Below are 27,233 nucleotides of genomic sequence, written 5' to 3'. Positions count from 1 at the left end.
AGAGAGAGAGAGAGAGAGAGAGAGAGAGAGAGAGAGAGAGAGAAATGTATTTTTAAAAACTTTCCTTCCTGAGACATGCTAGTACATTGAAAGCTGTGGTTGAAAGCTATGTTAGCAGGAACATCAGCAGAATGATTCCATAGTGAGAATCTAACGGCCAGACTGGTGTTGCTCCAGTCTGATCCTGGGTTTTCTAATATATTACAGGTCAGGTTTTGCTAGATAATTTTTCAAGGAGTATGGTCCCTTTTGTGGAAAGTTGTAAAATATTTTGACATTATTAAAATATTTTTATGTGTGTGTTTGCCTGTATGTATGTGTAAGTGGTATGTATGGAATACCCGAGGAGGCCAGAAGAGGGTGACAGAGCCACCATTTGTGTGATGGGAACCGCTTCAGCTGCTCTTCAGTGCTGAGCCATCTCTCTAGCTCCTGCTCTTAGTTTTTTTTAATGTACCTTTGCTACCATTAAAGACATTTTCCTGAATATTCACAGTAAAGTTATCAAAATCAGGAAATTGTCACAAACACATGCCATCTTCAGCCCTTATTAAAGCTTTGTCAGTTTTCTGAATTTTGTCCTTTGGATCAAAACAGAAGGAACGAGAGTCACCCTGATGCTGTCCTTCCCTTTTTGTCTCTGTCACCCTGGGACAGTCCCTTGATCTTTCTTTGACTCCTAGGGTCTTGACACTGTGAACATGGTAGGTCAGGTGGGGTGTGTGTGTGTGCGTGTGTGTGTAACCCAGGGTCTTCTGCATGGTAGGCAAGCACTCTGTCACTGAGCTATACCCCAGCCCAGTTCAGGTGTTTGTTCGAATGCCCCTCATCTGATATTCTCTTGTGATTAGGCTTGCAGCTCTGCACCTTGGCCAGGAGTGTCACAGAAGGGTTTCCACATTCCTGAGCTGGCCACTCTCCCTGTGTTGATTGCTCTATTATAGGTTCTGCTTACCCTACTCACCTGGGTGACATGGCACCTGCCAGCATCCCAGACTGTGAAGTCCTTTCTTACCCCTCTGTAATTATAAATACTCAGTGGGTGATCTAAGATCCTGCTCTTTTATTAGAAGTCTAGTTCTGACCTCTGGAGATCATGGGAACAGAGCACTTCCTCAGCTGCCCTGTCCTTCAGGACTTTTCTCCCTGCTGTGTCCAGGGCTGCTGTTCTTACACACTGATGCTTATAGAAGCTGAGCCACCTGTCTCCTAGATTAGTTTCAGGGTTCTGATGTTTTCTAGTCTAGAACACAGGCTATAGAGCTGAAAGGTTCCCAGTGTGGCCTTGTTGCTACCAGCCTGTGACTTTGGTCCCGAGTCGCAGTTTCCTCCTGTCTGAGACAGAGGAACAGGAAATCACCCTCCTCACCCCTGAGGGCCACTGTGCAGGTTGTCAGGTGGAAGGGTGCTCAAGGACCCTCACTGGGCCTAATGCAAGCTAGATGCTCAGAGAATGCTGGCTCCATGCTACGGCAAGGCCCCCCACCATCAACCTCTAGCTTCCTGGTGGCTTGATGTATGTACCAAATACTAAACAAGATACAAGATGCTTGGGGGAATTTAGGACAGGATTCCTGTATTTCATTGACTTCAGCTTGTGACACTGAGTACTACTGGGTGATAAACCACAGTACAGCACAGTGTCAGATTGGCCCTGAGGAGACTGGAAGCATGTCCTGCAAGTTGCTTCTTAGGTAGATCAGGGCGCACATTGTGAATTGTAGGCTGAAGGGAGAGACTGCAGGAGGGATCCCACAAGCCAGCTCTGCTTACCAGCCAGCTTTGGGGAAGGTTCACCATGCATCTGACTTCTCCTTTGCCAGGCTGATTGGCATTACTGACCCTCTCAGGGTTAGGATCTTCGACTTGCTTCTTAATGCCTTTAACATTTGGACCAAGCTGATGGTCTTAGGTTCCAGTGTGTGTGATCGTGTACTGGTGTTGACATGGTGCCCATTCCTATGTAGGTTGGGGCAAGACTATGCATTCTAGAGATACTGCAGAGATGAAATGTGTTTCTAAGTGTTTCAAGGGCAGCACCACTCCAGGGTCCAGCCCCCAGCAGGAGGTGCTGATAATAGTGAATATTGCTTTGGGTTTTAGGGGATCCGTGTTCAGGTCTTTTGCTTTTCCAGAATCCTCACTTTCTCGGAGTCTACCTATATACCACCTTCCTACATCTCAGAGATGGAGCAGGCAGCCAAGCAAGGTGACACCATCCTGGTGTCCGGGATGAAGACTGGGAGCTCCAAGCTCAAGGCTCGCATTCATGAGGCTGTCTACAAGGTGAGCCTGAGGGGCTGTTTCCCAGTGGGGGCAGGATGGCTTCCTGCTCATACTCAGGGACACACTGGATGGTCAGAATGGCACTAGAGTGCTGTGACTTCTAGATCTTTCTGTTTATTTGATTTGTTTGAACCATGGCATAGGGAAGGGATTTGAGGCTCTTAAAGTCAACATCTCAGGGGTCTCAGACATTTTCTCCTTCTCAGTTTTGAAGGAGTTACCAGAGCAGCACGATTCACAGCTTGCATTTCCCATCCGGATGCAGGGACACACCCAAACATGTGAGACTCAGAAAACTAGGACCTGAACTCTGGACCTCTGTAAGAGGGCCCCAGGTGTCTTTGTCATCTCTCCCTGTACTCCAGACTGATTCGGTGGGCCCATTTGGGGACAGCTGGGTCTTCCCACTTCTCCTGAGTTAGTAAATAGCTTTCCCTGCCAGCTTTGCTGGAAAGCACCTGCCCAGAGCCCAGGCTCACAGGAAGGACTGGGTTTGTTTTTTGTTTTAGGTGTCAAAAATACTATCTAACTTACTGTTCAGTGAAGAAACTGGTAAGATTACAGTGGGCTCAGGGAAGAACCCTTAACAGTCAGATCTGGGTAGGTCCTGGGTTTCCAGGGTGTGGAAACAAGTTTACAAAGAATTGGAAGTGGATGTGAATCTGCGGGATGGTGGTCAGTTACATCTCCACCAAGAACAGTGTATTTGCATTTCTACCAACAAGAATCATTTTTGTCTGAGGGGAAGCTGATCTTTTTGAAGGAAGTGACTAGATAGGCTGACTAGACTCCAATGGATGAACTTGCACTGAGGGACGTCTGTTTACACTAACTTGACTTGATAGGCCTTAACATAAATGACAGAATGCATGAAAAATCTGGTGGGGGTACTAAGAGAAGGTGTGGATGAGGGAGGGGGCATAAAGGTAATTAAGCTGTTTTATATGAAATACACAAAAGTTGAATAAAAGATATACAAAAATAGAATCATTTTCTTTGCCATTAGTTTTCTTCAATCTTCAGACAAAGCCGCAGGCCCCTGGAGAATCTGATTCCTAGGGTACATGGGGCAGGAGGCCCATAGTCTTTCTAAACCAGTCTCTCACATTGATTACTGAGGGCCAGGTGGAGGCTGAGGGGTGAGTTGGGGAAGGGGTTGAGGAGTAGCAGCTGAGGATGCCCAGTTCTCCCTCTTTTAGGTTGGCCTGGGCCTTCTCAGCCACCTTGAACCTCTGAGCATTTGTGGGGTGAGAATGTGAGTTCCTGGTAGCCGTAGCACCTGTAGACATCACTCTGGGCTCTGCTGTTTTCTTTCACTGTAGTTACTGACACTTTCAATGGAGGAGTGAGTGTAATGTACAGTGAGTGTGCTGCACTAACTGTGGGGTTCTCCTGGGATTCCTGGGTTTAGGAGTGGTGTCCAGTTTCTTCACCTTTAATCTCTGTTCCCATAGAAACACACTGAAAAGTTAAAAAATAAAGCAAAGTTCTGGGGTTTGTAGCTGTAGTTAAGATTCATGCCTAGCATGGGTTAGGCCCTGGGGTCAGGCCCCAGCACTGTTTTATAAAAATAAAACAAACAGGTCAGAACAGATGGCTTAGCAGTTAAGAGTGAACACTGCTCTTGCGGAGGACCAGAGTTCAGTTCAGCATCTACCTCGGGTGGTTCACAGCTGCCTGTATCTCTAGCTCTAAGGGGATCTGATGACTTTGGCCTCTTCAGGCAACTGCTCTCATGTGCACATAGCCACACATATACACACATAATTAAAAATTAAAATTAAAATCTTAAAAATAGATGAAACAAAATAATGGAGCTGGAAAGATAACTCATCAGTTAAGAGTTTACACTACTCTTACAGAGGTCCAGAGTTCAGTTTCTGAGTAGCATCCATATGGGGACGGGACAGCTCACAACCGCCTATAATTCTAGCTCCAGGGGATCTGATCATCTTCTGGTTTCTGTGGACACCCCCACATACGTGGCATTCATTCACACAGACACACACATTCATAATTAAAAAGAAAATCTTTAAAAAATTCCACCCAAACCTCTCTTGCTATATCACCTTCTCTCTCTCTTCTCTACACTAAGAATGTTCGCTCTGCAGAAGTCAGGCTGCTGATCTTGGAGAACATCCTTCTGAATCCAGCCTACGATGTCTACCTGCTGGTGGGGACGTCCATTCGCTACAAGGTGCAGAAGATCAGGCAGGGGAAGATTACAGGTACATGTGTGACATGGGAATCACAACAGACACATCTCTCTTTCTTACTGTGGTAAAATACATGTAACAGAGTTTACCACTGTGACTCTTGTCATGTGTAGAGCTCAGTGGCATTAAACATATTTACAGTGTTGTGCAGCCATCACCACCATCTGTCTCCAGAGCTTTTCTGTCTTCCCACACTGAACTGCTGTCCTTATTAAACACTTAACTCCCCATCTCTCTCCCCTGGCACCCACAAACCTGTGCTCACTATCTCATGAATTTGCTCTGGGGAACCTCACTTCAGAGGAATCCTGTCTGCTTGTTCTGTGACAGGGCTGTTTCACTTAGTATGTCCTTAATGGTTCTCTGGTGTTCTAGCAAACATGTCAAATGCATTTTAGCTGTTCCTCTCTTCACTGACATTTGGCGTGGTTCTGTCTTTTGGCCATTGTGAAGAGTGCTGTGAACACAAGTATGTGCCTGTCTTAGTCCTTGCTTTCAATTCTTCTGGGTTCAATTAAAGCAACTCCAGAGATGTGGGCATCACATTGGACTTGATTTTGCCCGTGGCCTGCCTTTGACTGCTGAGCAAAGTTGAGCAAGCCCCCTCCCAGGGCTGTGACTCAGGTGGGCTCTTTCTGCCTGTGCTGTCAGGTAAAATGATTAACATAAGTGAAACTGTTCTGCAAATTCTAAGGTGTTGAGTAATTGTAGTATATCTTACATAGATGGTCAGTGTTCTGGGTGGAGCTGGTTCTAGGAATCATGACCATCGTGTTGAAAGTGCCTTTGTGTGGTGCCAGAGCATCACAAGATGAGGGTGCTGCATTCAGGATAAGTCTATAGGTTTCAGGCACATATCCCCACAGGTGACCTGGCATGGCAGGGCTGCTCCAGGGTGTCCTTTAAGAGATGTGTAGATAATCCTGCCTATAAGCAACTTAAGGCCTCTGGACTCCTATAGAGAATTCTTTAGAGAGTTCTAGGTTGTATGACAGTTCACAGATGGGGACCTGAAAGAGTCCATATCAATGATTCCCCCAGCAGTGTTTCTGGTTAGTCATCCTGGTGGGGAATACTTGGTCCCTTGGAAGACCTCTACCTCCTGTCTTTCTGACTGAGGACCTAGATGAAGGAAGCTTGCTTGGTTTCTTGAGTATCTGCAGTGTGCTGGGCAGGTGGCACTGGCCTTCTAAATGATGACCAGTCAGAGGAGTGAGGATGCTGTAGCACAGGTGTGTGGGAAGCCCAGGTTCTGGTCAGTCTGATTACACCCTTGACTCTGTGGAAGAAGATTCTGGGAAGACAAGGACAGTTCTAAGACTGTGCTGAGGCTTTCTGAGGCCTCTGGAAAAGTGGTCAGAGGTGGAGTTCTATGCTCACTGTTGAACACAGGGGATGGGGAGGTGTTGGAATTTCAGGGGACACAAATGGACATGTGAATACAAATGCTAATCAGGAATGATGTGCTACATGGAGGAAGAGGACTTCAAAGGCTGGGCATTGCTGCGTGGCTCACCAGGACTGAGTACCTTGGAAACACCAGGCAAGGGTCTAAGAATTCTTCCTGTTAGGATTCAATGACTCTGGGAGGTGGGCTTCACGAGTATCCCCTGGTATGGATGGGGAAACTGGGCATGGAAAACCTGAAGGTCACAAAGCTATAAACCCTATTGAGTATTGTCTTTCATCTACTGTCTCCTCAATGAAACTTGGAACAAAATGCTAAGGACACCAAACAGAGCTTTCTAGTCCTGGGGACAAAGGAGATGGTCTCCCTGCACAGGGTCCACGAGAGATGGAACTGCCCCAGCTCAGGAGTGGGGAGAGCCAGCATGACTAGGAGAGGCTGGGCTGAATTTTTTATAGCACGTATCCTAAATTAGCACTAGAGTTCATCCCTCTCCTTCCTGGCTATAGATGCAATGTGAGCCTCACACTGCCACACTATGCCTTCTCCATGATGGACTATATCTCCTTAGATGTTAAACCAAAATAAACTTTTCCTTTCTTAAATTTTCTTTGGTCACAACGGTCCAGAAACCTTGGAGCTTTGTTGACTCACTTGCCATAGAAGTTGAGAGGGAACCCATGAGAGGTATCCCAGGGCTGGAAAGAGACAAGACCCTCTCTCTCATCAGTTGGGTACAGGCCTTGTGTTTGGTGGTGGTGTTGGACAGGTTCAGAGAGGCTTCAGAATGGATGCCACAGGAAACAGAGCGTGCTGGTATCAGTTCACCAGGGATAAGACACAGGTGGAAACTCTGCCATTTTCTTTAGATAGACTTTTAAAATCTGTAATGTAGCTCAAATCACTGTCTTTTTTTTGGGGGGGGGTGATTATGTTTATTCATTGGCACATAGTTAAATACTTTTATTTCCAAAGCCAGATTTAACCATTCCATTTGAAAATTAGCATCTAACTTACATAAGTTGACATTTTCTTTCACAAATTTATGAGGCATAGAAATTGAGAGTTTCACTGAAACTTTCACACATTAAAGAAATTTATGGCTGGGTATGGTAACGGGTGTCTCTAATCCAGGCACTCAGGAGGATGAAGCAGGAGGATCATGAATATAGATCAACCTGGGATAGAGTACCATAAAGATAGTCTGGGCTATGGATCAAGGCCTCGTCTCAGAAATAGAAAAATTATGAAGATTCATTTCATTGACAGTGATCAAAGACATGGCCTTTCTCAATTGGCAATTCTGAATTTCCTGCCATTTCTGCACAGGATTGCTTTGATTTGTGAATATAAATATTGACTGTGCAGATAGATGACCTTTAAGAACTTTCTAATACAAAAGGATAGGTCCACACACTTGGCCAACAGAGCGTCTCTGAGCTACATCCCAGCCCAGCCAAGTCTTTAAATTCAGATACACTCTCTCCATAAGGATGCCTGTCCAGGTGTGAGTGTAGCTGAATGCCTTTTCTGCAATCTCTCCATTTACAGTGCTTCTAGTGGGAATGATGGGGGCATCAGATGAACTGTGACCCTGTATTTCCCTACACTGTGAGGTTGCTGATGCCAGGTGAGTTTCAAGTTCTATCAAAAATTCTTGACATTTCTTTCTTGGTTCCACACTGACGTGGTTTCCCATGTCACGTGAGGACCACTTCTACTAGAAAGTGTTTCTGTGTTTTTGGATATGATGCCTTGCCCTGTTGCTCAGACTGCCTCAGTCCCAGTGAATTTCAGCCATCACTTCATTTCATATCTTCCTGTTTGCCAAAAATGTTTGTCTTTATCTTCCTGGTTCATCTCCATGTTGCCACTCACTGAGAGATTCTGGATGCTTCTACACAACAAAACAAATCTATGTTCCAGTTTGAAGGTCCACTCAGATTTGCTCATGCAGAGCCCCAGGAACCCCAGGGTGCTGCAGTTCTCCAGCATCACAACCTGTTGACACAGTCCTTCAGCAGCATCCGGGTCCAGCTATGGGACCCAGCATCAGGGAAGTACACAGCTATGTCCTCAAATGATAGCACCCATTCCTAGTCTCCTGCACATCCAGCATCCTCCCTTGGTTCTCCCTCTGTCAGAGTATGACAGGGTAACCAGCTGTGGCAGAGCCTCCTAGCCTCCTGAGCAGACATTAGACATGGCAACATATCCCACAATCCGAATCACTCATTCCTAATAGAGTTATTAACCTGAAAAATGAGCAATGGTGCCATTATAGGGGCCTCCAATTTCAGTAAATGCCTGTCTTGTGTGGCATTCTGTGGGAGACTCAAGAATTCCAAGCTGGATGACAGTTGGAAGATACCATATGCTGGACAGTTAAACCCCAAGTTAGTTCTTTATGTTATCTTTTGACTTCCCTTTTCCTTCCTTAAAAATATAAATTGGAGGCGGGGAGCTGGAGAGATGGCTCAGCAGTTAAGAACGCTGGTTGTTCTTGCAGAAGACCTGGGTTCAAATTCCAGCACCCACATGACAGCTAACAACTGTCCGTAACTCCAGTTCCAGGGGATCCAACAGCCTCTTCTGTCTTCCACAGGCATTCATTGCACGACATGGTACACTTACCTATGTGCCAGCAATACATACATACACATAAAATAAAATAATAAATAAAATATTTTTTAAAAACTGTAAATTGGGAAGGGGGTGCTGGAGAAATGGCTCAGCAGCTAAGAGTAGCAGCTATTCTTACAGAGGACCCAGAGGACCCAGATTCTATTCCCAACACCCTCATCTGTTACTCCAGTTCCATGAAAACTGACGCCCTCTTCTGGCCTTTGTAGGCATTGCATGCACAGGTGCACTTACATACACAGAGGCAAAACACTCATTCATGTAAAAAAATGTAATTTTTCTCCTTTCCTTCCCTTTATTTTTCTTAAGTTTACCTTAGCTTTCTTTGCTATTTCCTTTCTTACAAACATAGTTACTGAGCATTGCAAAATGCTGTGCCTGCATTTTGCTGGGTGTTGGGTGTGCAGTGGCCAGCAGGGCAGCCTGCTCCCTAACCTCCTGGAGCTCACAGGACAGTGGAAGGGAAGATAGTTGTGCTGGATAGCTTCAGTTGTCATTTTGACACACCTGGGAAGAGGGAATCTCAATTGAGGGATTTCCCCTATTTGATTGGCCTATGGTCAAGTCTGTAGACTTTTCTTACTTGCTAATTGTTGTGGGAGGGCCCAGCTTGTTGTGGGCAGTACCACCCCTGGGCAGGTGGTCCTGGGTTGTCTAAGAAAGCAGGCTGAGTACTGGCCAGAAGTAAGCCAGTAAGAGACGTTCTTCCATGGTGTCTTTCAACTCCTTCCTCTTTGGGCTTGTGCCTTGACTTCTCTCAATGACGGACAGTCACTTGGAAGTGTAAGATACAATAAACCCTTTCCTCTCCTAGTTGTTTATGGTCAGAGTGTTTTATCACAGCAATAGAGAAGCAGAGTAGAATAATAACAGTAAAATCTCAGCTTCCAGTTGAGGGAGAGAGGAGGAAAGAGTTCCTGGAGCTTAGGGGTGGGACAGCTGTGTTGTCTGCAGGACTGGGGCTTCCACATTTGGGCCATGGGTCTCTGTGGTTAGTGTCTAGTTCTTTCTATCAATATTGTGGTTTGGCTCCAATATTCATATGTTGGAACCTTGGTTTAATGTGGTGGTATGGGAATTGATAGAAACTTAAAAGAGGTAATCAGAGGTGTTTATATCATTAAAGTTGTGCCCTTCAAAGGGCTTAAGGTTGCTCTTGTGGGACCCTTGATTACTATGAAAGCAATCAAGGCCTCATCCAGTCTGTCCCTGTTCCCACCTAGCAGTGGGACAACTTCTGTGTGCACTCCGTCAGTGTGGTCTGCCAGGAGGTACTCACAAGAGCTGAGCTTGGGCTGGTACCTTGACCTTGAACTTTCAGAACTGTGAGCTAAATAAATGTCTTTGTTATACAGTGCATGCCTCATGTATGTCACTATAGCATCATAACATGGACTATTGCAGTCCACAGCCCTCTTGGTATTTAGAGTGATTGAATGCATGACAGCTATAGCAATCAAATGATTAAACATAACAAAAATTGGGATGGGCATATTGGCTGATGGACTTGGTATCTGAGAAGAATCTGAGTGGTTCGAATGGTGGAAGTACTGAAATGAAACTACGGAAACAAGTGCACTGCTTTGGAAAACTAGCCATGTGAACAGGTGTGGGTGTAGTGGCTAATACCTTTAATTCTAACACTTGGAATTAAATCCAGGCAGGCTGATTTTTTATGTTTGAGGCCAGCCTAGTGTACATAGCAAACTCCAGGCCAGCCAGAGCTATACAGTGAGACCCTGTGATTAAAAAAAAAACAAACCCCAAAACCCCAGACAACAACAACAACAAATCCTTAATTGTACTGAGTATACATTTCCATTCCAAAAGGGAGAAACAGGGACATAGAGTGGAGGGATGAGTACCAAGTCTAAAACCCAGCAGAGAAACACCAAATCCTTTTGCTCAGTGTCTGGCATCTGGTGCTTGTGGTAGTATGATGTGAGCTCTGGTGGGCTGCTGTGGCCTTCCCATTTGTATCCCACATGGCCTGTCTCTTGGGTTGCCTCTACTTGTTGCCTACAGCTTTCTTTGGCAGATGTTCCACTTTCCTTGAATCTCCCCACATCTTGGAGTCCCCATTATAGCTTAGGCTTTACCCTCACAACTTCACACAGGAGCTGCCTGCCAGGATTGCAACCTTGCTATACTTTGCCAGGTCTCCATGGCTTTCCTCTGAATCTGGGTAGAAGCCTGTATGACTCCTTAACTTTTACATTCTGCATGTTTCAAAACTAACATCATAAGGAAGATGCCAACTGACTCGACCTACACCTGCAGTGGCCTCTGAGTGACCAGGCAGCTGAGCACAGTGAAGCAAATCCTGGAAAAAACACTAGGATGTTTGAAAGGTCTGAGAGTAGCTAGGATGCCTTGTGTCCACGCCGTAACACTCCTAGAGGACTTGTGTGGTAAATTGTTGGGCCCCACCACTAGAGTTTGATGTGGAAGGTCTCAGGTGATGCTGATGGTCTAAGGATTATACTCTAAGGACTGTCCTGGCTCAGGACATGTTGAGCAGACCATTGGGGACTTTTTGGAGCACACTTGAGATGCAGAAGGTAGGCAAGGTGCCTCTCCTTACAAAGTCCTGGGAATTCTGAAAAATGTTTCAGCTGAAATCCTCTAAGGAGCCATCATCTCAACACCTTCCATTCTGGGCTGAGAAATGGTGAGCAGAAGTGTTGTCTGCCCTTCCTCTCTCTTTCACAGGAGGTCTATTTAAATATGGCCACAATACTGACGACTTGTTTGGATGTGCTGAGGACTTGGGAGGGGATGGTGAAGTGGCAAGGCTCTCTGGAGGGGGGTTGCTGCTCTGCTCCTCATTAGCTGTGGGACCGTCTTAGTCCATCTTGTGTTATGACAAAATACCCAAGACTCAGCACTTCATAGAACTCATAGTTCTGGAGGTCCAAGAGCACAGGCTTTGTTCAGCTCTGCCTTCTGTTTGCAGCCCCCTTGGCTTCTCATCAGGGCAGGTGGATCCCAACATCACTGTGTAGGAAGGAGGTTCATGGTGAGAGAGGAGGCTGGAGGGCTCAGGAGACAGGCTTGCACTTTTATAACAGCCTGCTCTTGCCAGAAACTAAGTATGGTTCCAGGAAAAATACCTCTCTATTCCAAGGCCATGCCTCAGTGACTGACTTCCCTGACCTCCCTAGCCTAGGCTATATGCTTGTTTACTTCTTAATTCTGTAATTACTTTTTTGTCTTTGTGTGTGTGTGTGTGTGTGTGTGTGTGAGAGAGAGAGAGAGAGAGAGAGAGAGAGAGAGAGAGAGAGAGAGAGAGAGAGAGAGAGAGAGAGAGAGAGAGAGAGAGAGAGAGAGAGAGAGAGAGAGAGAGAGAGAGAGAGAGAGAGAGAGAGAGAGAGAGAGAGAGAGAGAGAGAGAGAGAGAGAGAGAGAGAGAGAGAGAGAGAGAGAGAGAGAGAGAGAGAGAGAGAGAGAGAGAGAGAGAGAGAGAGAGAGAGAGAGAGAGAGAGAGAGAGAGAGAGAGAGAGAGAGAGAGAGAGAGAGAGAGAGAGAGTGAAAAGCTGTTCTGATGGTGTGGCCTGAGAGTTGGGCTGGAGATGGCTGTCTCAGAATCTGGCATTTCACATCTTTGCTCCCTTCTGTTTCTTGTCTTTCATGCCCAGAACTCTCAATGCCTTCTGACCAGTATGAGCTGCAGCTTCAGAACAGCAGCCCGGATCCCCAAGGAGACCCTGCCCAGCCAGTGGCTGTCCTGGCTCAGGACACGTCGAGGGTCACTGCCATGCAGCTGGGACAGAGCAACCTCGTCCTAGGCCACAGGAATATCCTCTTCTCCAGTACTGTCTGTCAGCGTGTCGTGCCTGCTACTTTGAAGCCAAGTTGTTTTTCTCCCTGAAAGCCAGCCAGGACTAAAAATAGCTCTGTTTCCCCATCTGTCTGAAAATCAGAAAGAACCTAAATAGCGGCAGGGCTGAGTGGAATTGTTCACCCCTGTGGATGACTCACTGCGACACTCCCAGAGATGGAGGCTGGGGCGGGCAGGAGGCAAGTGTCATTTCTGGCCTCTGGAAACTTCTCATGCACCACAGCCCATCAGAGGGTCCTGGCAGAGGCTCTGTGAACTTGGCAGACAGGTTGTTGCTGTCCCCAAGTTGATCGTATGCCATGTGTTCCTGGGGTCCCTAGGGGTCCTTGCAGAGATTCTGCTTTGTAGGGTAGAGAGTACAGCAAGGTCTCGACTAACCAACACCTTTATCCTAACTGGCCTAAGCTGGAGTTCTTCACCCCCCCTCCAAGCCATGTGCCATCAGCATGATGCTCATGCCTCAGATAGCTTAGCCTTGTGTTTTGTGCCTTAATTAACAATTCAGGTATTCGAATGCAGGGAGCTTCTAGGCTGCCCAACAGCACCGTCTATGTGGTTGAAGCTGGATACTTAGGTGAGTGTAGCCCCTTGGGGCTTCCTGGATATTGCTTGTTTGTGACTCCATGAACTCAAAAAAGTAAAAGCAAGAGTTGGGGTTTAGCTCAGTTGTACATGTCTTGGCAGTGTGTAGGTGGTCCTGGGTTCAATTCCTAATACTAGCCAGCAAAGGCAGAACAAAACTGAAGAGAAGCAACAACTCTTTATCTGCCAGGCTTGGGGCCATCGGTCTGCAGCTCCCCAGCCTTGTCTGGGGACAGTGGTGCAGGTCATCCTGCAGATCTGACTCTTGTTAGGGGACCCTGTGGTCAGCTCGGTTACAGAGGATATTTTTAAAATACATTTTATTTATTATTTTTATTTTATGTGTATGAGTGTGTTGCCTGCATGTATATGAGTACATTCGTGTTGCCCAATGCCTCGGAGGTTAGAAGAGGGCATCAGATTCCCCTAGAACTGGAGTTAAGGACAGTTCTTAGCTGTCATGTTGGTGCTGGGACTCAAACCTGGGTTCTCTGCAAGAGCTTTTAACCACTGAACCATCTCTCCAGCCCTAGTTACAGAGGATTTTAAGGCGACATGACAGTTGGCCTGCCTTGGGAGGGAGGAAAGAGGAGTCATTGGAGAGGGGTAGGGGGCACCCATTAGAGAAAGGGAGCATGGGTGAGAGGTTGGAGACACCTGCTGCAGCGGAAGAGCCTGAGGCCCAGTCAGGCCCAGGAACTGCCATGGTAGCCAGTGCTGAGACCTTGGGATGCCTGTGTTACGTTAGTTATTTCCTGCTTTGGGATCAGTGTGCTCACCTGTGGAACACACAGCTCTAGTTTCAGATTCGTAGCTAACCTGCAAGATCCTCCTGCCAGGCAGCTTGTGAGCCTCTTTTGGTGCAGACTGGAGGAGACAAGTAGTGACCCTAGGGAGGGCGGGTCCTTTGTTTCTCAGGGGTGTCCTTAACCTGCTTGGCCTGTGCGGGACACTGCAGTTCAGTTGAGTAAATCCAGGTCTGAGACTTAGTATCATAGCAGAAGCCAGTACAAATAGGCACCAGGATCCTGAGGGGAGTCAATAAACACAAGGGCAGAAGATAGACTTTTGGAGGTTTCCTGTGGGGCAGGTGCTGTGTCAAGCTGAACTTCTCTGGTAGGAAGGGTGTCCTGGCAGAAGGAACCTCTTGGGCAGTGCTGTGGAGAAAGCAAGTGGTATCATGGGAACAGAAGTAGCTGATGTGTCATCTTGTGTATGAACAGGACAGACAGACCCAAAGAGTAGGGCTCACACAGGGCAGACCCCAGTGACCTCAGAGTCCAGACTTGCCTTATCCAGAACTCTCAAGTGATGTAGTCTAGGACCAGGATCTGCTGCAGACCCGCAGTGCCTGAGAGCTTGGACCCGCCATGACCACAGAGAGACACGTGGATGGTCACCTCAGGGTCCATGTGCTTGAGCCTAAGAATCTAGGGTGCCATGACCTTGGCTAGGTCTCTGTGTCCTCAAGCCAGACCTACACTCGCCAGTGGGTAGACCAGCTGTGGCCTCAGGTAGACCCACTAGAGCCTTAGACCTCTGGCAACTTAGAACCTTGATTTGCTGTGGCCTCAGAGCTTAGTCCTGTTGAGGATGGCATTCAAGGTGAAGAGTCTATGAGTGTTCAGAGCAGGTGTGTTCATTGTTGGTCCCCAGAAATCAGAAAGATTAGCTCTGGTTCTTTGGTCTCAGGCCTAATGATAGGCATCAGGTTCTCCTTCCTACTGCAGGAGTCAGGCCTTGTCAAAGTCAGGGTTTGGTGTGCATTCTGGGGCCCTCCATGTGGGTGGGTGTGGAGTTCCTGTGCTAATGGTGCTTGGCCTCAGCCTCTTTCTCCACCCTGCTGCACCTGAAATCTGAATCCTGAGCCCACTATTCCCTGTTCTAGGGTTTACTGTCTACCCTGGTGACAGGTGGGTGCTTGAGACTGGTCGTCTGTATGCAATCACCATCGAAGTGTTTGATAGATCCAGCAACAAGGTCTTCCTGTCTGACGTGAGTGCCTGCTGGGGTTCTGTTTCCCAGGGCCCTTACATAGATCATCCAGTCTCTTCCTGGTGGTATTGGGAATTTCAGGAGAGGGCTAGGCTCTCCTTTTCTGGGCAGAGGTCTTTCTGTCCCTGTTGAATAAAGCCTAGGGCAGTCACTGTTTGTGTGAAGTTCATTCTCATGACCTTCATCCTCTTTTATTTTTATATATATATTACCTGGTTCCTAGTTGCAACCCCAGGGCCTAGGAAAGGTGACAATAGGCTGTAAGCCTGCCTGTCACACAGATAGCTGGAACTGTAGGACTGAGTCAAGGGGCCTGCCTGTTCTATGCAGGGAGGTCTCTGGGAGGAGTCAAAGGCTAGAGGCATCGGAGGAGTACTGCTCCAAAGCCTCATTCCTTCTGCCTGCTTTGAGAGGCTTTTGGGCCCCAAAGAGCCCTCAGCCTGGCCTGGCTGCTGTTTTGAAGTCCAGTAGCTTTCTTTGAAGCACCACTCACCTGTCCTGTACATCTTCCAGAACATCCGAATTGAAGCTGTGCTTCCTGCTGAGTTTTTTGAGGTTCTGTCTTCTTCCCAGAATGGGTCATATCATCATGTCAGGGCGATACAGAGTGGCCAAACGGCCATCAGCGCAGCCCTCACCTCTGTGGTGGACCAGGTGAGTTGACTTCAATCACCCCTTTTCTATGTCTGTGGTCCTGGGCCCCCACAGCCTATCTATGAGGGCAGAAATGTCAACTGGCAGGGACTATTGCCCCAGGATCACCCTGTGCCACTGTTCAGCTACCTGAGGGGACCTTCCCGCTTTGAGCCCCAGCTGCCCTTGCTGTCTAGGACTTATGAGTGTGACTCTTTCTGTTGCCATAGACTTTCTCTACCAAATCTGCTTACCCCTATAAAAGTGGCCCATGCCTTCCAGGACTGAGGATGAACTTGTTTGAGGAAACAGCATCGGGCACCATGCCCACCACATCCCCTTGTCTTGTTTGCTCGAGTCCTCACAGCCTTTATGTCCTTTGTGTTGAAAATCTTTGTAGGTAGATAGAATTTTACCGTTTGGTGCATTATCAAAGGTGTGTTCTTTCTCCACCTTACACAAACTCCCCAGACCTGTGAGGGCAGCATGTGTAGAGAAAGGAAGGGCCTGTGCCCCAGACAGTCACCTCTCATCACCTGCACTGCTGTTATGGGTTTTGAATGAGATGCTCCAGGCCTCAATTCCCCCTGTAAAGTAGGGACAGCCATGTCCATCCTGTGAAGGAAACATAAAGACTCCAGTGCCCAGCATCTTCTTGTGCAGCTGTTACAGAGCCACAGCAAACCATCTTCTCAGGAAATAGGAAGGCTGTGGGCTGCCTATATCCCTTCCATATTCCCAGAAACACAAAACTACCTTTGTGGCCTGGTTCCCAGGTAGGGCTAGAGTCTGGGTGATTGGAAAATGCTATTGATAATGTTGTCATGGTGGCATGCATCAATCTTATTGTAGGATGGAGGGGTCCATGTGCTACAGGTACCTGTGTGGAACCAGCAGGAGGTGGATATTCACATTCCCATCACACTCTATCCTAGCATCCTGACATTTCCATGGCAACCGAAGACAGGCACTTATCAGTATACCATAAAGGTAGGTGAGGTACCTCTGGGTGTCTTCTTTAGGGTATTTCCTTGGAATAATGCCTATTTGTCCATATATTTATATATTTATTTATTTATTTTGAGACAGGATCTAAATAAACTGTGTAGGTCTGACCAGATTGGCCTGGAACTACTCACTATCCTGTCTCAGCCTGCTTTGTGCTGGGATTATAGGTGGGCACTACCACATTGCTCTCTAGAGGTCAGAGACAATATTAATCAGAGAGTCTTTATGGTCTCATCAACCCTCTGGTCCACCTGCAAGAGTTAACAGGTATCCTGCCTGCACTGGCACCTGAACACTAAGATGTGTCACCTTCCTTGACTCTGGGGTTTCAGATTGATCTGTGACCTAGAACAGGACCTGTCATTGGCTCCGTAGCAGCCAGTTAGGAGCAGGCAAGGCTGTTTGCTAGGGGAGCTCATATTTGCCACAGAGCATTGCAGGTAGCTCTGTGAGATGAGCTCTCTGAGCTCTGGGAGGTGCCTCTGGGTTTCCGGACCACTATTACATTTCCAGACCACTGTACATTTATGTGTCAGTCACCAGGTCCCCAGAATACAAGGAATGGAAATGAGATAGGATAGAGGAGGCCAGGGCCGAAGGAAGCCTCCAAGCATACACTGGTCCATGCCACCTTGTTCTGTGGGTGGAGGGACACCTTGGCTGTGTGAGTAGGTGTAGCTTGAATGTATGGAAGTGTGTGTGTGCATGTGCATGATAGTGTATGTGTTTGAGGAGTGGATGGGTGTGACTATAGTGAGTTCACAGTATCGATGTGAATATAGGTGTGATGTGACTGAGTGTAAATGGGCATAGTTGAATGGTGAGTGTGAACAGGCATATGAATGGGCATCTGTGAGTAGACCAGTGTGGGTGGGTAAGGCACCTGTGCACCCAGATGTGAGTGGATGAGAATACTTATGTGACTGTGAGTGAATGAGCACACACACGTCCCTAGCCCTGTCCTTTCCTCAGGCAGAGAGGAGAAGGGGGCTGATTGATCTTCTGGCCATTTTCCTCTCTAGGCCCATGGGGGCAGTGGGAACTTCAGCTGGTCTTCATCGAGCTCCATGGTTGCCACGGTCACCGTCAAGGGTGTCATGACCACAGGAAGTGACACTGGACTCAGTGTTATCCAGGCGCATGATGTCCAGAACCCTCTCCATTTTGGTGAGATGAAGGTGAGATAGGGCTAGGATAACCCATGGAGAATCTTAGGATACGGGCTCCAGTTGCCCCTCTTATCCAGCCCTCAGGCCTCATCCAGAGCTCTTGTTCTTCTGCCTGGCAGTGGTGGTATGTAAGGGATTGATGGGCCCAGTCCCAGCCCTGCTCTTGAGGAAATCAAGGCCCTATCGTGAGGGTGGACAGAATGCTGAGCATGGGTCTACAAATGCCAAAACCCACAGAACTGGAGGACATGAAATAACCAGAGCCATTGTAGAAAGTTCCCCATGCCTGAATGATAGGAATCCAAATTGGGAGGAGCTTTGAGGGGTGGATTGAAAATTTGCAGAGGAAGGAGGCTTCCAGGCTCCCAACAGGCTCCTCTTCCTATATTCCTGTTAAGGTGCAAGTCCAAAGGTCCTGCCACTGGCCCTGCACCTGATATTTGACCCTGACTGATCAGAAGTCTAATTTAGGGCAGAAATTGGGCTCCATGGTATGTCCAGTCCCAGCTTTCTCTTATCATTGGGATGTAGGTTTTCATTGGGATCCACACGTAGCCTCAGATATAGGTGTATTTAACAGGCTGATAGAGTGAGCTTATTTGCCCAATATTTGTAACAGTTGTGAGCCCTTTGGTCCTTCCTCTTCACTATAAAAAAACACCTTTCACCCATGGGCCTGGCAGAAGCCAAGAACAGTCTTTAAGAGGCTACGGTGTACATCATGGTTAGAACTGGCTACATGGAACATGACAGCTGGTTCCCACCAGGACTCCCAGCTATGCATGGGCCACTAAGGCTTCGCCTTGGGCTTCATTTCTCATCAGAAAAGAGAGGCTGAATGACCTGCCTGACAGGGAGGCAGAGTGGGAAGGAATCGCTAGTGCTGCTTCTGTCCTCCTCCCTGGACTAGCACTTTACTTGGAAAGGTCTCCTCAGGCCTTAGCCTGGCTGTCACCAACATGACTGTCAGGTCTGAGTGCCTAGGTCACTTCTTGGAGAAACTGTCCCCGACCATGCCTTCTTGAATCTCCCCCAAGCCCAGTTCTGTCCTTGGATCAAGATGTCCTCAAGTGTCCCACCCATATCAGCTCTTAGTAAACCTGAGCAGCCCAGTAAGCCCCTCTTCCTCCTCTGGAGGCTGATAGGCCTGGGCTTCCCCTCCTTCTTCAGGTGTATGTGATTGAGCCCAGCAGCATGAAGTTTGCCCCGTGCCAGGTGGAGGCAAGAGTGGGCCAGACCCTGGAACTGCCCCTGATGATCAGCGGCCTCATTCCCAGTGGGGCCAGTGAGGTGGTCACCCTGAGTGACTGCTCCCACTTTGACCTGGTGGTGGAGGTGGAAAACCAGGGTGTATTCCAGTCAATGCCAGGTAACCAATATCTTTGACCCTGTATCAGATAGCAGGATGGTATTCAGATGACCTGGGTTCTCTGTAGGCACCGGAGGGGCCAGAGCATGGGGATGGCCCCTGCCCCTGCCCACCATCAGTTCTTGTCTGTTATAGAAGTGGAATGGTACTGGTGGTGGCTATGGCAGTGGCAGCCCTGCAGGTGTGGGACAAGATCTGTGCATGTCTGACCTCATTTAAACTATATACAGTAATAGAAGGAGCTGCTGTTGGGCTCATGTCAGATGGAGACACTGGGCTTCTTAGTTGCCCATGACCTGGGAAGAAACAGGACACACACTTAGAGTTACTAGTCTCTGAGCTGACCAGAGACATGGACGAAGGCAGTGGAGGGTTAGACTTGGTTTGTAGGTTAGGAGAAGTGCAGGATGGGCAATTGAACGGGAGTAGGATGTGGGCAGGTTGTTGGAGGTAATAGGGACAGCATTTAGTAGGTTTGAATGCCCATGCCATGGCCCAAAGATGGGCAAATCTGGCAGGGCTCGTCATACAATGGGCCAGAACATGTTCTATTACAGAGGGCTGGGGTCTAGAGCCCAGGCACAGGGAGCCATTGAAGGTGTTTGAGCAGGGGTGTGATCCTAGCAGTGTTTGGGAGTTTATTGTGGCACAGGTGCTTCTCATGTAGCTATGTACACCCAGGCTTGTCATTATATCCATCCTCTTGCTGCACAGAGGATGAGGGGAGCACCTGACAAGTGTCTGAGCCAAATCATCAGCCACCAGCCTTAGGAAATCTAGTGTTTCCACATTAGGCATTTTAAATGGAAGAAGTGTGCCATAGGAGATAGGCAGGCTTGTCCTCTGTACTGGTCCCACATCTGTCCTGTAGGGCATCTAGAGAATGCAAATTGGGCTTGGAGTCAGTGCTCCAGGCAAAATCCATGACTTGCCCAGGATTTTGCCTAGAAAGCCCAGGTTTGATCCTCCTTATCACTTACTGTATTGTGGTCAACCTCTCTTGAGACTTGGTTTCTTCGTGCTTTAAGGGAGTAAGGAGGCAACAGCCTCTCCTTGCTGTGAGGGTTACATGTGGATATCCCTTTGCAAAGTTCAGGAATTTTCAAGGACTCTAAAGTTCTGAAGACAGCAGCCCAAACAAATCCTGTGTGGTATAACTTTCCTTTATAAAGTGCTAGAATCTCCCTCTCTGTATGTATGGGATGCAGCTTGGAAACCTGGACTTCTGGTTGAGGCACACAACTGTTCATGGGAATCTCTGGGACTTAGCAGGCCAGGACAGCAGCTTCCTTGTGTGTGGGAGGCCCACCCTCAGGCATACTTGACCCAGGGGATACCAGGATAGGTGAGTGGTGTCTGTCCCTCCACGTTCAGGATGTAGAACCAAGGAAGGGACTGTACCAAGTTCCCCATTAGCAACTATGGAATGGGAAAAGGTCTCTGCAAATTGTTTACCTGGTAAGGAGTTAAGATTTAGAATATGTAGAGAACTCCTGCATATCAACAACAATAAAATGGATAACACAATTGAACAACGTGCAAAGGACTTCAGCAGGTATTTCTTGAAACTTGATACATAATAGTCACTAGCTTAGGAAAAGATGCCCACCCTCAATAGGCATCACAAAAATTTAAATCAAAACCATAAAGAAGGGACTGGAGAGGTTGATCAGTGGTTAAGAGCACTTGCTGCTATTGCAGAGGACCCTAGTGCAGTTCCCACATCTGGTGACTCAAAACCACCTGTAACTCCAGCTCCATGGGATCCTCTTCTGGCCTTCAAGGACAGTGCACTCATGTGCACATACATACTCAGATACACACATATACACATGATTAAAAAATAAATCTTTTAAAAACAAACACAAGGGAGACCATCCATTGGGGTGGCTATTAACAACAGCAGTCAGCAGCAGAGAGGTGCAGAAGTTGGACCTAAGCTCTGCTGGAGGAAAGGTAAAATACAGCTATCATGCAGAACAGTGTAGTGGAACCTCAAAAAATTAAACATATACTACGTGGTCCAGGAAGTCTTGTTTCTGGACATAGACCTAAGGTTACTGAAAATGTGAACTCAAAGACATTATTGTTAATTATTTTTTGAGGCAGGGTCTCCCTGTAGCCCCAGCTGGCCTAGAACTTACAGAGATCTGCCTGCCTCTGCCTTCCAAGTCCTGGGATTAAAGGCGCATGACACGTGCCCAGCTCAAAGACATTATTTGCCAACCATATTCATAGCATCATTATTTACAAACAGAGGCAGCTCAGGTGTCCATCCATAGACGAGAGGGTGCAGGTCATGTTCAACCATAGAAGGAAGGAAGCTCTGATGTTGCACAGCACCAAGAAACCTTCAGGACATTGTGCTGAATGAACTAAGTCAGCCACAAAAGGATAAATACTGTGCGATTCTACTTGGTGAGCTACTCAGAGTAGTCCAGTTCATGGAGATAGAAGAATGATAGGCACCAGGGACTGGGGGAGTCACAGTATAGTGGTCCACTTTTGCAAGTCAGGACCTGCGAGGCAGCTGATGATGGTGCCTGCTAGATCTGGGACCTGTGACCAAGCCTGCTGCTGAGCTGTATAGGAGAATGTTGAGGGAGGAAATTTATGTGCCATGTACTTTACCAGAATTTAAGTAATATATATTTTTTTACATACTTACTTAAAATTTGATGGAAAATAATAGCAGGAATGAGAAGCAGCAGGTAGCAGCAACCTCAACTGGGAAAGACACTTGGCTGCACATGCCCATGCCTGCCCTTGGTCCCCCTCCTCCAGTCACAGCTGATAGAAATGCTAGAGTCTGCCTTCAGAAGACAGACCCACTTATGTTTGCATCGCTACTGCATAGCATAGCACAAGCTGGAACCAACTTGAATGTTCTCGGTGGCATGGGGAAATCTTCTGTACATTCATCCATATGGCAGAAAACCTGTAGAAATGTGGGTAAAGCGTGCCGAACGGTGACCTGGAGCAGCTCAAGCCCACTGCTCCCCTTCATCTAAACCCCAGACACAGCTCAGCAAAGCTATTTTGGTGGAAATCGGAGAGAGGATGGAGACCAGGAGAGGCTGAGGTGCTGGTAATCTATTTCTTGATCTTGATTCTGGACATAAGATGTGTTGAGCATGTGGGTGGTATTGGGGGTGCTGGGGGGGGTCACTGAACTGTAAACTCAGCAGATGTATGCATGATGTACATAAATCACACTTTAACTTGCTTTTGTTTGTGCTTTGATATTGGGGATGGAACACAGAGCCTGGTTCATGCTAGGCATGAACTTCCACTGAGGTACACCTCTAGCCCCTAGAAATCTTAAGTTCTAACAAAATCACATTGTATATGAAGCCTAGGATAACAAGGGCCCTGGGCTTGCCATTTCCCCACTGAGCAAGTTCATATTGATACCTGGTTTTCTTCACACAGGGAGGCTTCCACCAGGGCCTGAGCACTGCAGTGGAGTCAAGGTGAGAGCCGAGGCCCAGGGCTCTACCACACTCCTTGTGAGCTATACACATGGCCATGTCCATCTAGAAGCTAAGATCACCCTCGCTGCTTACCTTCCCCTAAAGGTAAACTGTACCCTGCTTTTCACCACCTGCCCTGGCCCCCACCCTCCCTGTTTTGAGTTCCTGGAGGTTGGGTAGGAGTGACCTCTGTCCTTAGGTGTTAAGTGCCATGGTCCCCGTGGGCAGGCTGTGAGTCCCTCCGCACCATAGCCACCCTGGTCTGTAAGAGCAAGTGAGAGCTCTCTGTCAAGCCCTGAGTGTTTTCCCTTTGCTTGTTGAAGATTTTGAGGACTTTATGGTCCTTCTTGTAAGTTTACTCTTAGATTCAGTGAGTAATTGAGATCCTGCTGTGCGCTAGGCACTGTTTTGAACCCAAGGGCCTGCCCTGGGCACCTCTGTACACCTCCTCAATGGTGAAGAAAATAAAGCCATAAAGCCAGGTATGGTGATGCACTCCTGTAATCCCAGCACTCAGGAGCTAGGGGCAGGAAGATCTCACATTACAGGCCAGCCTGGACTGTATTATGAAACTGTTCTCAAGAAGCAAAACAAAACCCCCCCAATAAACAGCAAAACAAGAAGAAAGTGATAGAAACACAGTGGAGCCAAAAGTTAGGGCAGCACGTCAGCCCGAGTGCCAGTGAGGTCCTGTGGCTATACTTCCTGGTCCTCCCTACGCATCCTGTTAAAATTGTCATCTTCCCCACACCCCACCTGCATCGGGCACTGAAGATTGAGCCCAGGGCCTGGAGTGTGCTAGGCAAGTACTTTACCACATCTTTAGCCCCCTTTTTTTAAAATTTTGCGACAGTATTGTTGTGTAGTCTAGGGTGACATCAAACTCAAAATCCTCCTGCCTTAGCCTCTCACATTACTGGGATTATAGGCCTATACCCCCACACACTGGTTAGTTTCTGGGTTTGTTTTTTCTTTTTTCTTTTGGGACAGGGTCTTACTAAGTAGCCCTGGCTGGCCTGGAAATAGCTATGTAGATCAGGCTGACCTTGAACTCAGAGATCCACCTGCCTCTGCTTACCAAGTGCTGGGACTAAAGGCTACCACCATCACCCCCTGCTGGCTTCTGTTTTTTATCACACAGTGTGGTTGGGGTAAATGTACGCATTGCCTTGTGTCCTGCATTGCAACACTTGGTCAGTTCTGTATTAGAGACCTGCCTGAGGTGCCACTGTATAGTTACCTGGCATCCTCTTTGTGGACTTGAGTTTGTGGCCATCTCTTAGCTGTGATAAATAGGCATGAGGAATACTTCTTTGTGAATGAAGTTGTTTCTTTCCCACTTAACTCTGTGCAAGGCTAGATCCCGGGTAGGAAGCTCTAGGGTTTTAGGGCCAGGGTATTTTAGGGTATTTTCTAGTGTAACCCCTGCCCTAGTGAGGACTTAATTCTTCTAGAAGGACCCTGACTCGGGATCTTCCTGAGCCCTGTGAATACTGTGATGTGGAGACCCAAGTTTCAAAGAAGACACAGCTTGCCTGGGATATCACTCAAACAGTCAGGACCTGACCTCTGCATGCCTGAACCTGGATGCCTCCTCCAGAGTAATGCTGAGCCTTCTCCCACTTCTTTCTCCAGGCCGTGGATCCTTCCTCTGTTGTGGTGGTAACCCTGGGCTCCTCAAAGGAGATGCTGTTCGAAGGAGGCCCCAGACCATGGGTCCTTGAGCCCTCCAAATTCTTCCGGAATGTCACTTCTGAGGATACAGGCAGCATCACCCTGGCTCTCCTGGGCTCCCCAGCCTCCCGGAATTACCAGCAGCACTGGATCCTTGTGACCTGCCGGGCCTTGGGTGAGCAGGTGAGTGGAAAGCCACCCTCAGTCCCACTTTGTCCCTGGGAGAGACAGAAAATATACTTAGTTCCTAAAGAGCCCTGAATCCTGCTCTTGTACCCATTTTACAGATGGGCAGAACAAGGTTCAGGGAGGTGGGGTGCAGGTTGAGTGAGGTGCCACTTACGGGTTCCCCAGTACCCCTCTTTCTTAGAGCTAGCGTGTCAAGGTATCCTCTTTCTTGGGGCTGTAGCATCTCCCCCTTCCCTGGCTGCAAAGTAGGATAGAGATAGAGGTTTGAGGTCAGGAGTCACATAGCCCAGTGTTTCAGGGTCAGGCAAATATCAAAAAGGGGTGAAGTCCTAGACCTCGGTTTGACGTACCAACTGGACCTTCCAGGATCGGGTGGAAATGCTAATGTTTATACACGTGAATCTCTTAGTTGTTTTGTTTGAGATAGAATCTCTATGCAGCTGAGACTGGCTTGAATGAAACTATGTAGTTATGTTGCCCAGGCCAACCTTGAATTCATTCTGCCTCAGCCTTCCAGGTGTTGGGGCTATAGGTGTAAGCTGTCATTCCCAACTGCAGTGTTTTTAGCTTTTTGTTTTGTTTTTGTTTTGTTTATCTTTTTGAGACAGGGTCTCCCTATAGCCTCAGCTGGCCTGGAGCTCACTATGTAGATCAGGCTGGCCTTCTGCCTCTGCCTCCTGAGTGCTGGGATTAAAGGCATGCACCACCATGTCTGGCTTGTTTTTGTTTTTTAATGCTGAAAACCAAAATCAAAAAATGCGAGAAGATTGCTTGGACTGAACCCAAGTGTGCCTGTGCCCTAGATTCCCACATGGCTGGCTTGACTGGGTTGGCAGCCGCTCACAGTGCAGGCCCCCTGGTGCCAGTACCCTTTCCCTCTGGCCAGGCCAAGGCTAAGGGCTGTGTGCTCTTTTGGCTTCTAATGGATCTACTGCTGTGTTCCTGAGACTCCCCAGAGAGGAACAGAAAGCAAGCAGATCTGTGAACCAAAAAGACAGGAAAATGCCTGTTTCTTTGCATGCCTAGTAGTGCGAAGAACACAGATTCAGTTGAGGGCACTTGTGCACACCACTGACCAGGCCCTCTGATATTGGCCATGTCAAAGGCTGCTGTGGTCAAAGGGAAACTGGAGAAAGGCATCAGGGTATTTATGAAAGCACAGAAAAAATATTGAGAAACAATAAATACATAATACAAAATAATAAGAATTAAATTAGTGGTAAAATTAAAGACTTCTTATCCCAGCTTAGTTGGGTCATTGGGGACCATGGCCTGGCATGGCATGTAGGAGTTGGACCCTGGGCAAGGTCCCATCCAAGGCCCTCCCAGCCACACTCCATGGCTCTGGGACACCTCCCTCCTTCCCACTGTATGTTCAGGAGGGGCAAGGGGCTGCTAGACCAGATTGCTTGGTCTTCAGCAGTTGCCTATCACTGAAGAGACTGGGATTCTCCCTCAGATGTGGCCCTTAGACACAGTTCTTGTAAAGCCAGGGGCTGGACTTGACTTTAGAGGGCCCACTCCAGTAGCAAACAGACCTTTCTGTTTCTTGTGCCAGCTCCTCCCATCCTGTCCACTGCTGCAGGTGGTAGGTGTCACCATCATCCCCTCTTTGGGAGAGCAAGCAGAAGTGAGGCACGTTGTTCCACCTGTGGCTCTGGCTTCCCCACTGTGCTTTGTCCTTTTCTGACTCACTCCTCTAGAATCGGTCCGGCGCCCTGTTACCATGCAGATTCCTATATCAGTGCCCCACTTTGAGTGTGAAATCAGCACACAATCCTCTTTGAAGTATTCAACAAGACCTTCTAGAGTTACAAATGCAGCTCTGGGGTTTTTCTGGGGTCCTGGGAAACCACATGCTGCCTCTGATCTGCCTCTTCTCTGAGGTTTTATGAAGGGTACTTAATTTTAGGCCTGTCCCAGCATGCCTTAGTGAACCCTCTGGGGTGCAGCTATCCTTACCCACCCTACAGAAGTTAAGAGTCTTAGCTCAGAGAGGAGGTGACCCTTACTCAGGTGTCTAACTGCTCCTTCTGCCCCTCTAGGTCATCGCCCTGTCCGTGGGGAACCAGCCCAGCCTCTCTAACCCCTTCCCAGCAGTGGAGCCCACTGTGGTGAAGTCTGTCTGTGCTCCACCGTCCAGGCTCACCCTCACGCCTGTCTATGCCCTCCCCCAGCTAGACTTCTCCTGTCCACTACTGCAGCAGAACAAGCAGGTGGTGAGTGTGGCAAGCTCCCAGCGAGGTGGATGACTGCCTACTGGGTAGGCAGGAGGACATCAGCCCTCTGCATCTATAGTCTTGAGTGTTGTAATGACTAGAGCTCTACACCTCACCGCCTAGATGTCAGCAGCCAGTGCTGTGAGGGGTGTTTCTGTTTGCCCCTCACATGGGGGATCTAGGCCCTCCAGAGGTAGGGTGACTTCATTGGTCCCTGACTTAAAAAAACACTCAGCTTATGGTTTTTCCACTTTTCAGTGGTGAGAAGGCAATAGACATTTGTTTGAAAGCATACTTAAGAGTTTGAATGTTGGGCCTTCCATCCTCCCTTAATGCCATGGAGAGCAAGCCAGCGCAGCTTCACAATCATGAACAACTGATGGTCTATGGGGTGCTGTGTTAAAGAGCAGACTCTGTGTTGGAGGATGTGCCCGACTGTTGGCTGACACATGAGGGGCAGTCTGGGTGAGTGAGGTGGCACTATAGGTTCTGTATGGAACGATGTGTTAATTCATGATGGGTTCCGCAG

At 48.0% G+C, this 27,233-nt stretch overlaps 1 protein-coding gene across 1 annotated transcript in view; it reads left to right on the top strand.

Moving 5' to 3' along the window:
- Positions 1-27,233, top strand: part of Nup210 (nucleoporin 210) — a 114,817-nt gene that overhangs the window by 33,474 nt on the left and 54,110 nt on the right. Inside the window, exons 5-16 of the mRNA XM_017797019.1 lie at positions 2,136-2,286; positions 4,382-4,514; positions 12,191-12,349; positions 12,899-12,967; positions 14,864-14,970; positions 15,484-15,624; positions 16,456-16,593; positions 17,634-17,789; positions 18,951-19,149; positions 22,582-22,727; positions 24,258-24,479; positions 26,531-26,704. Coding sequence (XP_017652508.1) covers positions 2,136-2,286; positions 4,382-4,514; positions 12,191-12,349; positions 12,899-12,967; positions 14,864-14,970; positions 15,484-15,624; positions 16,456-16,593; positions 17,634-17,789; positions 18,951-19,149; positions 22,582-22,727; positions 24,258-24,479; positions 26,531-26,704 — 1,795 coding nt within the window. The remainder of the gene's footprint in view (positions 1-2,135; positions 2,287-4,381; positions 4,515-12,190; positions 12,350-12,898; positions 12,968-14,863; positions 14,971-15,483; positions 15,625-16,455; positions 16,594-17,633; positions 17,790-18,950; positions 19,150-22,581; positions 22,728-24,257; positions 24,480-26,530; positions 26,705-27,233) is intronic.

This window comes from Nannospalax galili, unplaced genomic scaffold, assembly GCF_000622305.1.
Source record: "Nannospalax galili isolate Female #2095 unplaced genomic scaffold, S.galili_v1.0 scaffold332, whole genome shotgun sequence".
Taxonomy (NCBI): domain Eukaryota; kingdom Metazoa; phylum Chordata; class Mammalia; order Rodentia; family Spalacidae; genus Nannospalax; species Nannospalax galili.
The sequence above is the reverse complement of the archived record's forward strand: the minus strand, read 5'-3'. Positions and strand labels throughout refer to the sequence as shown.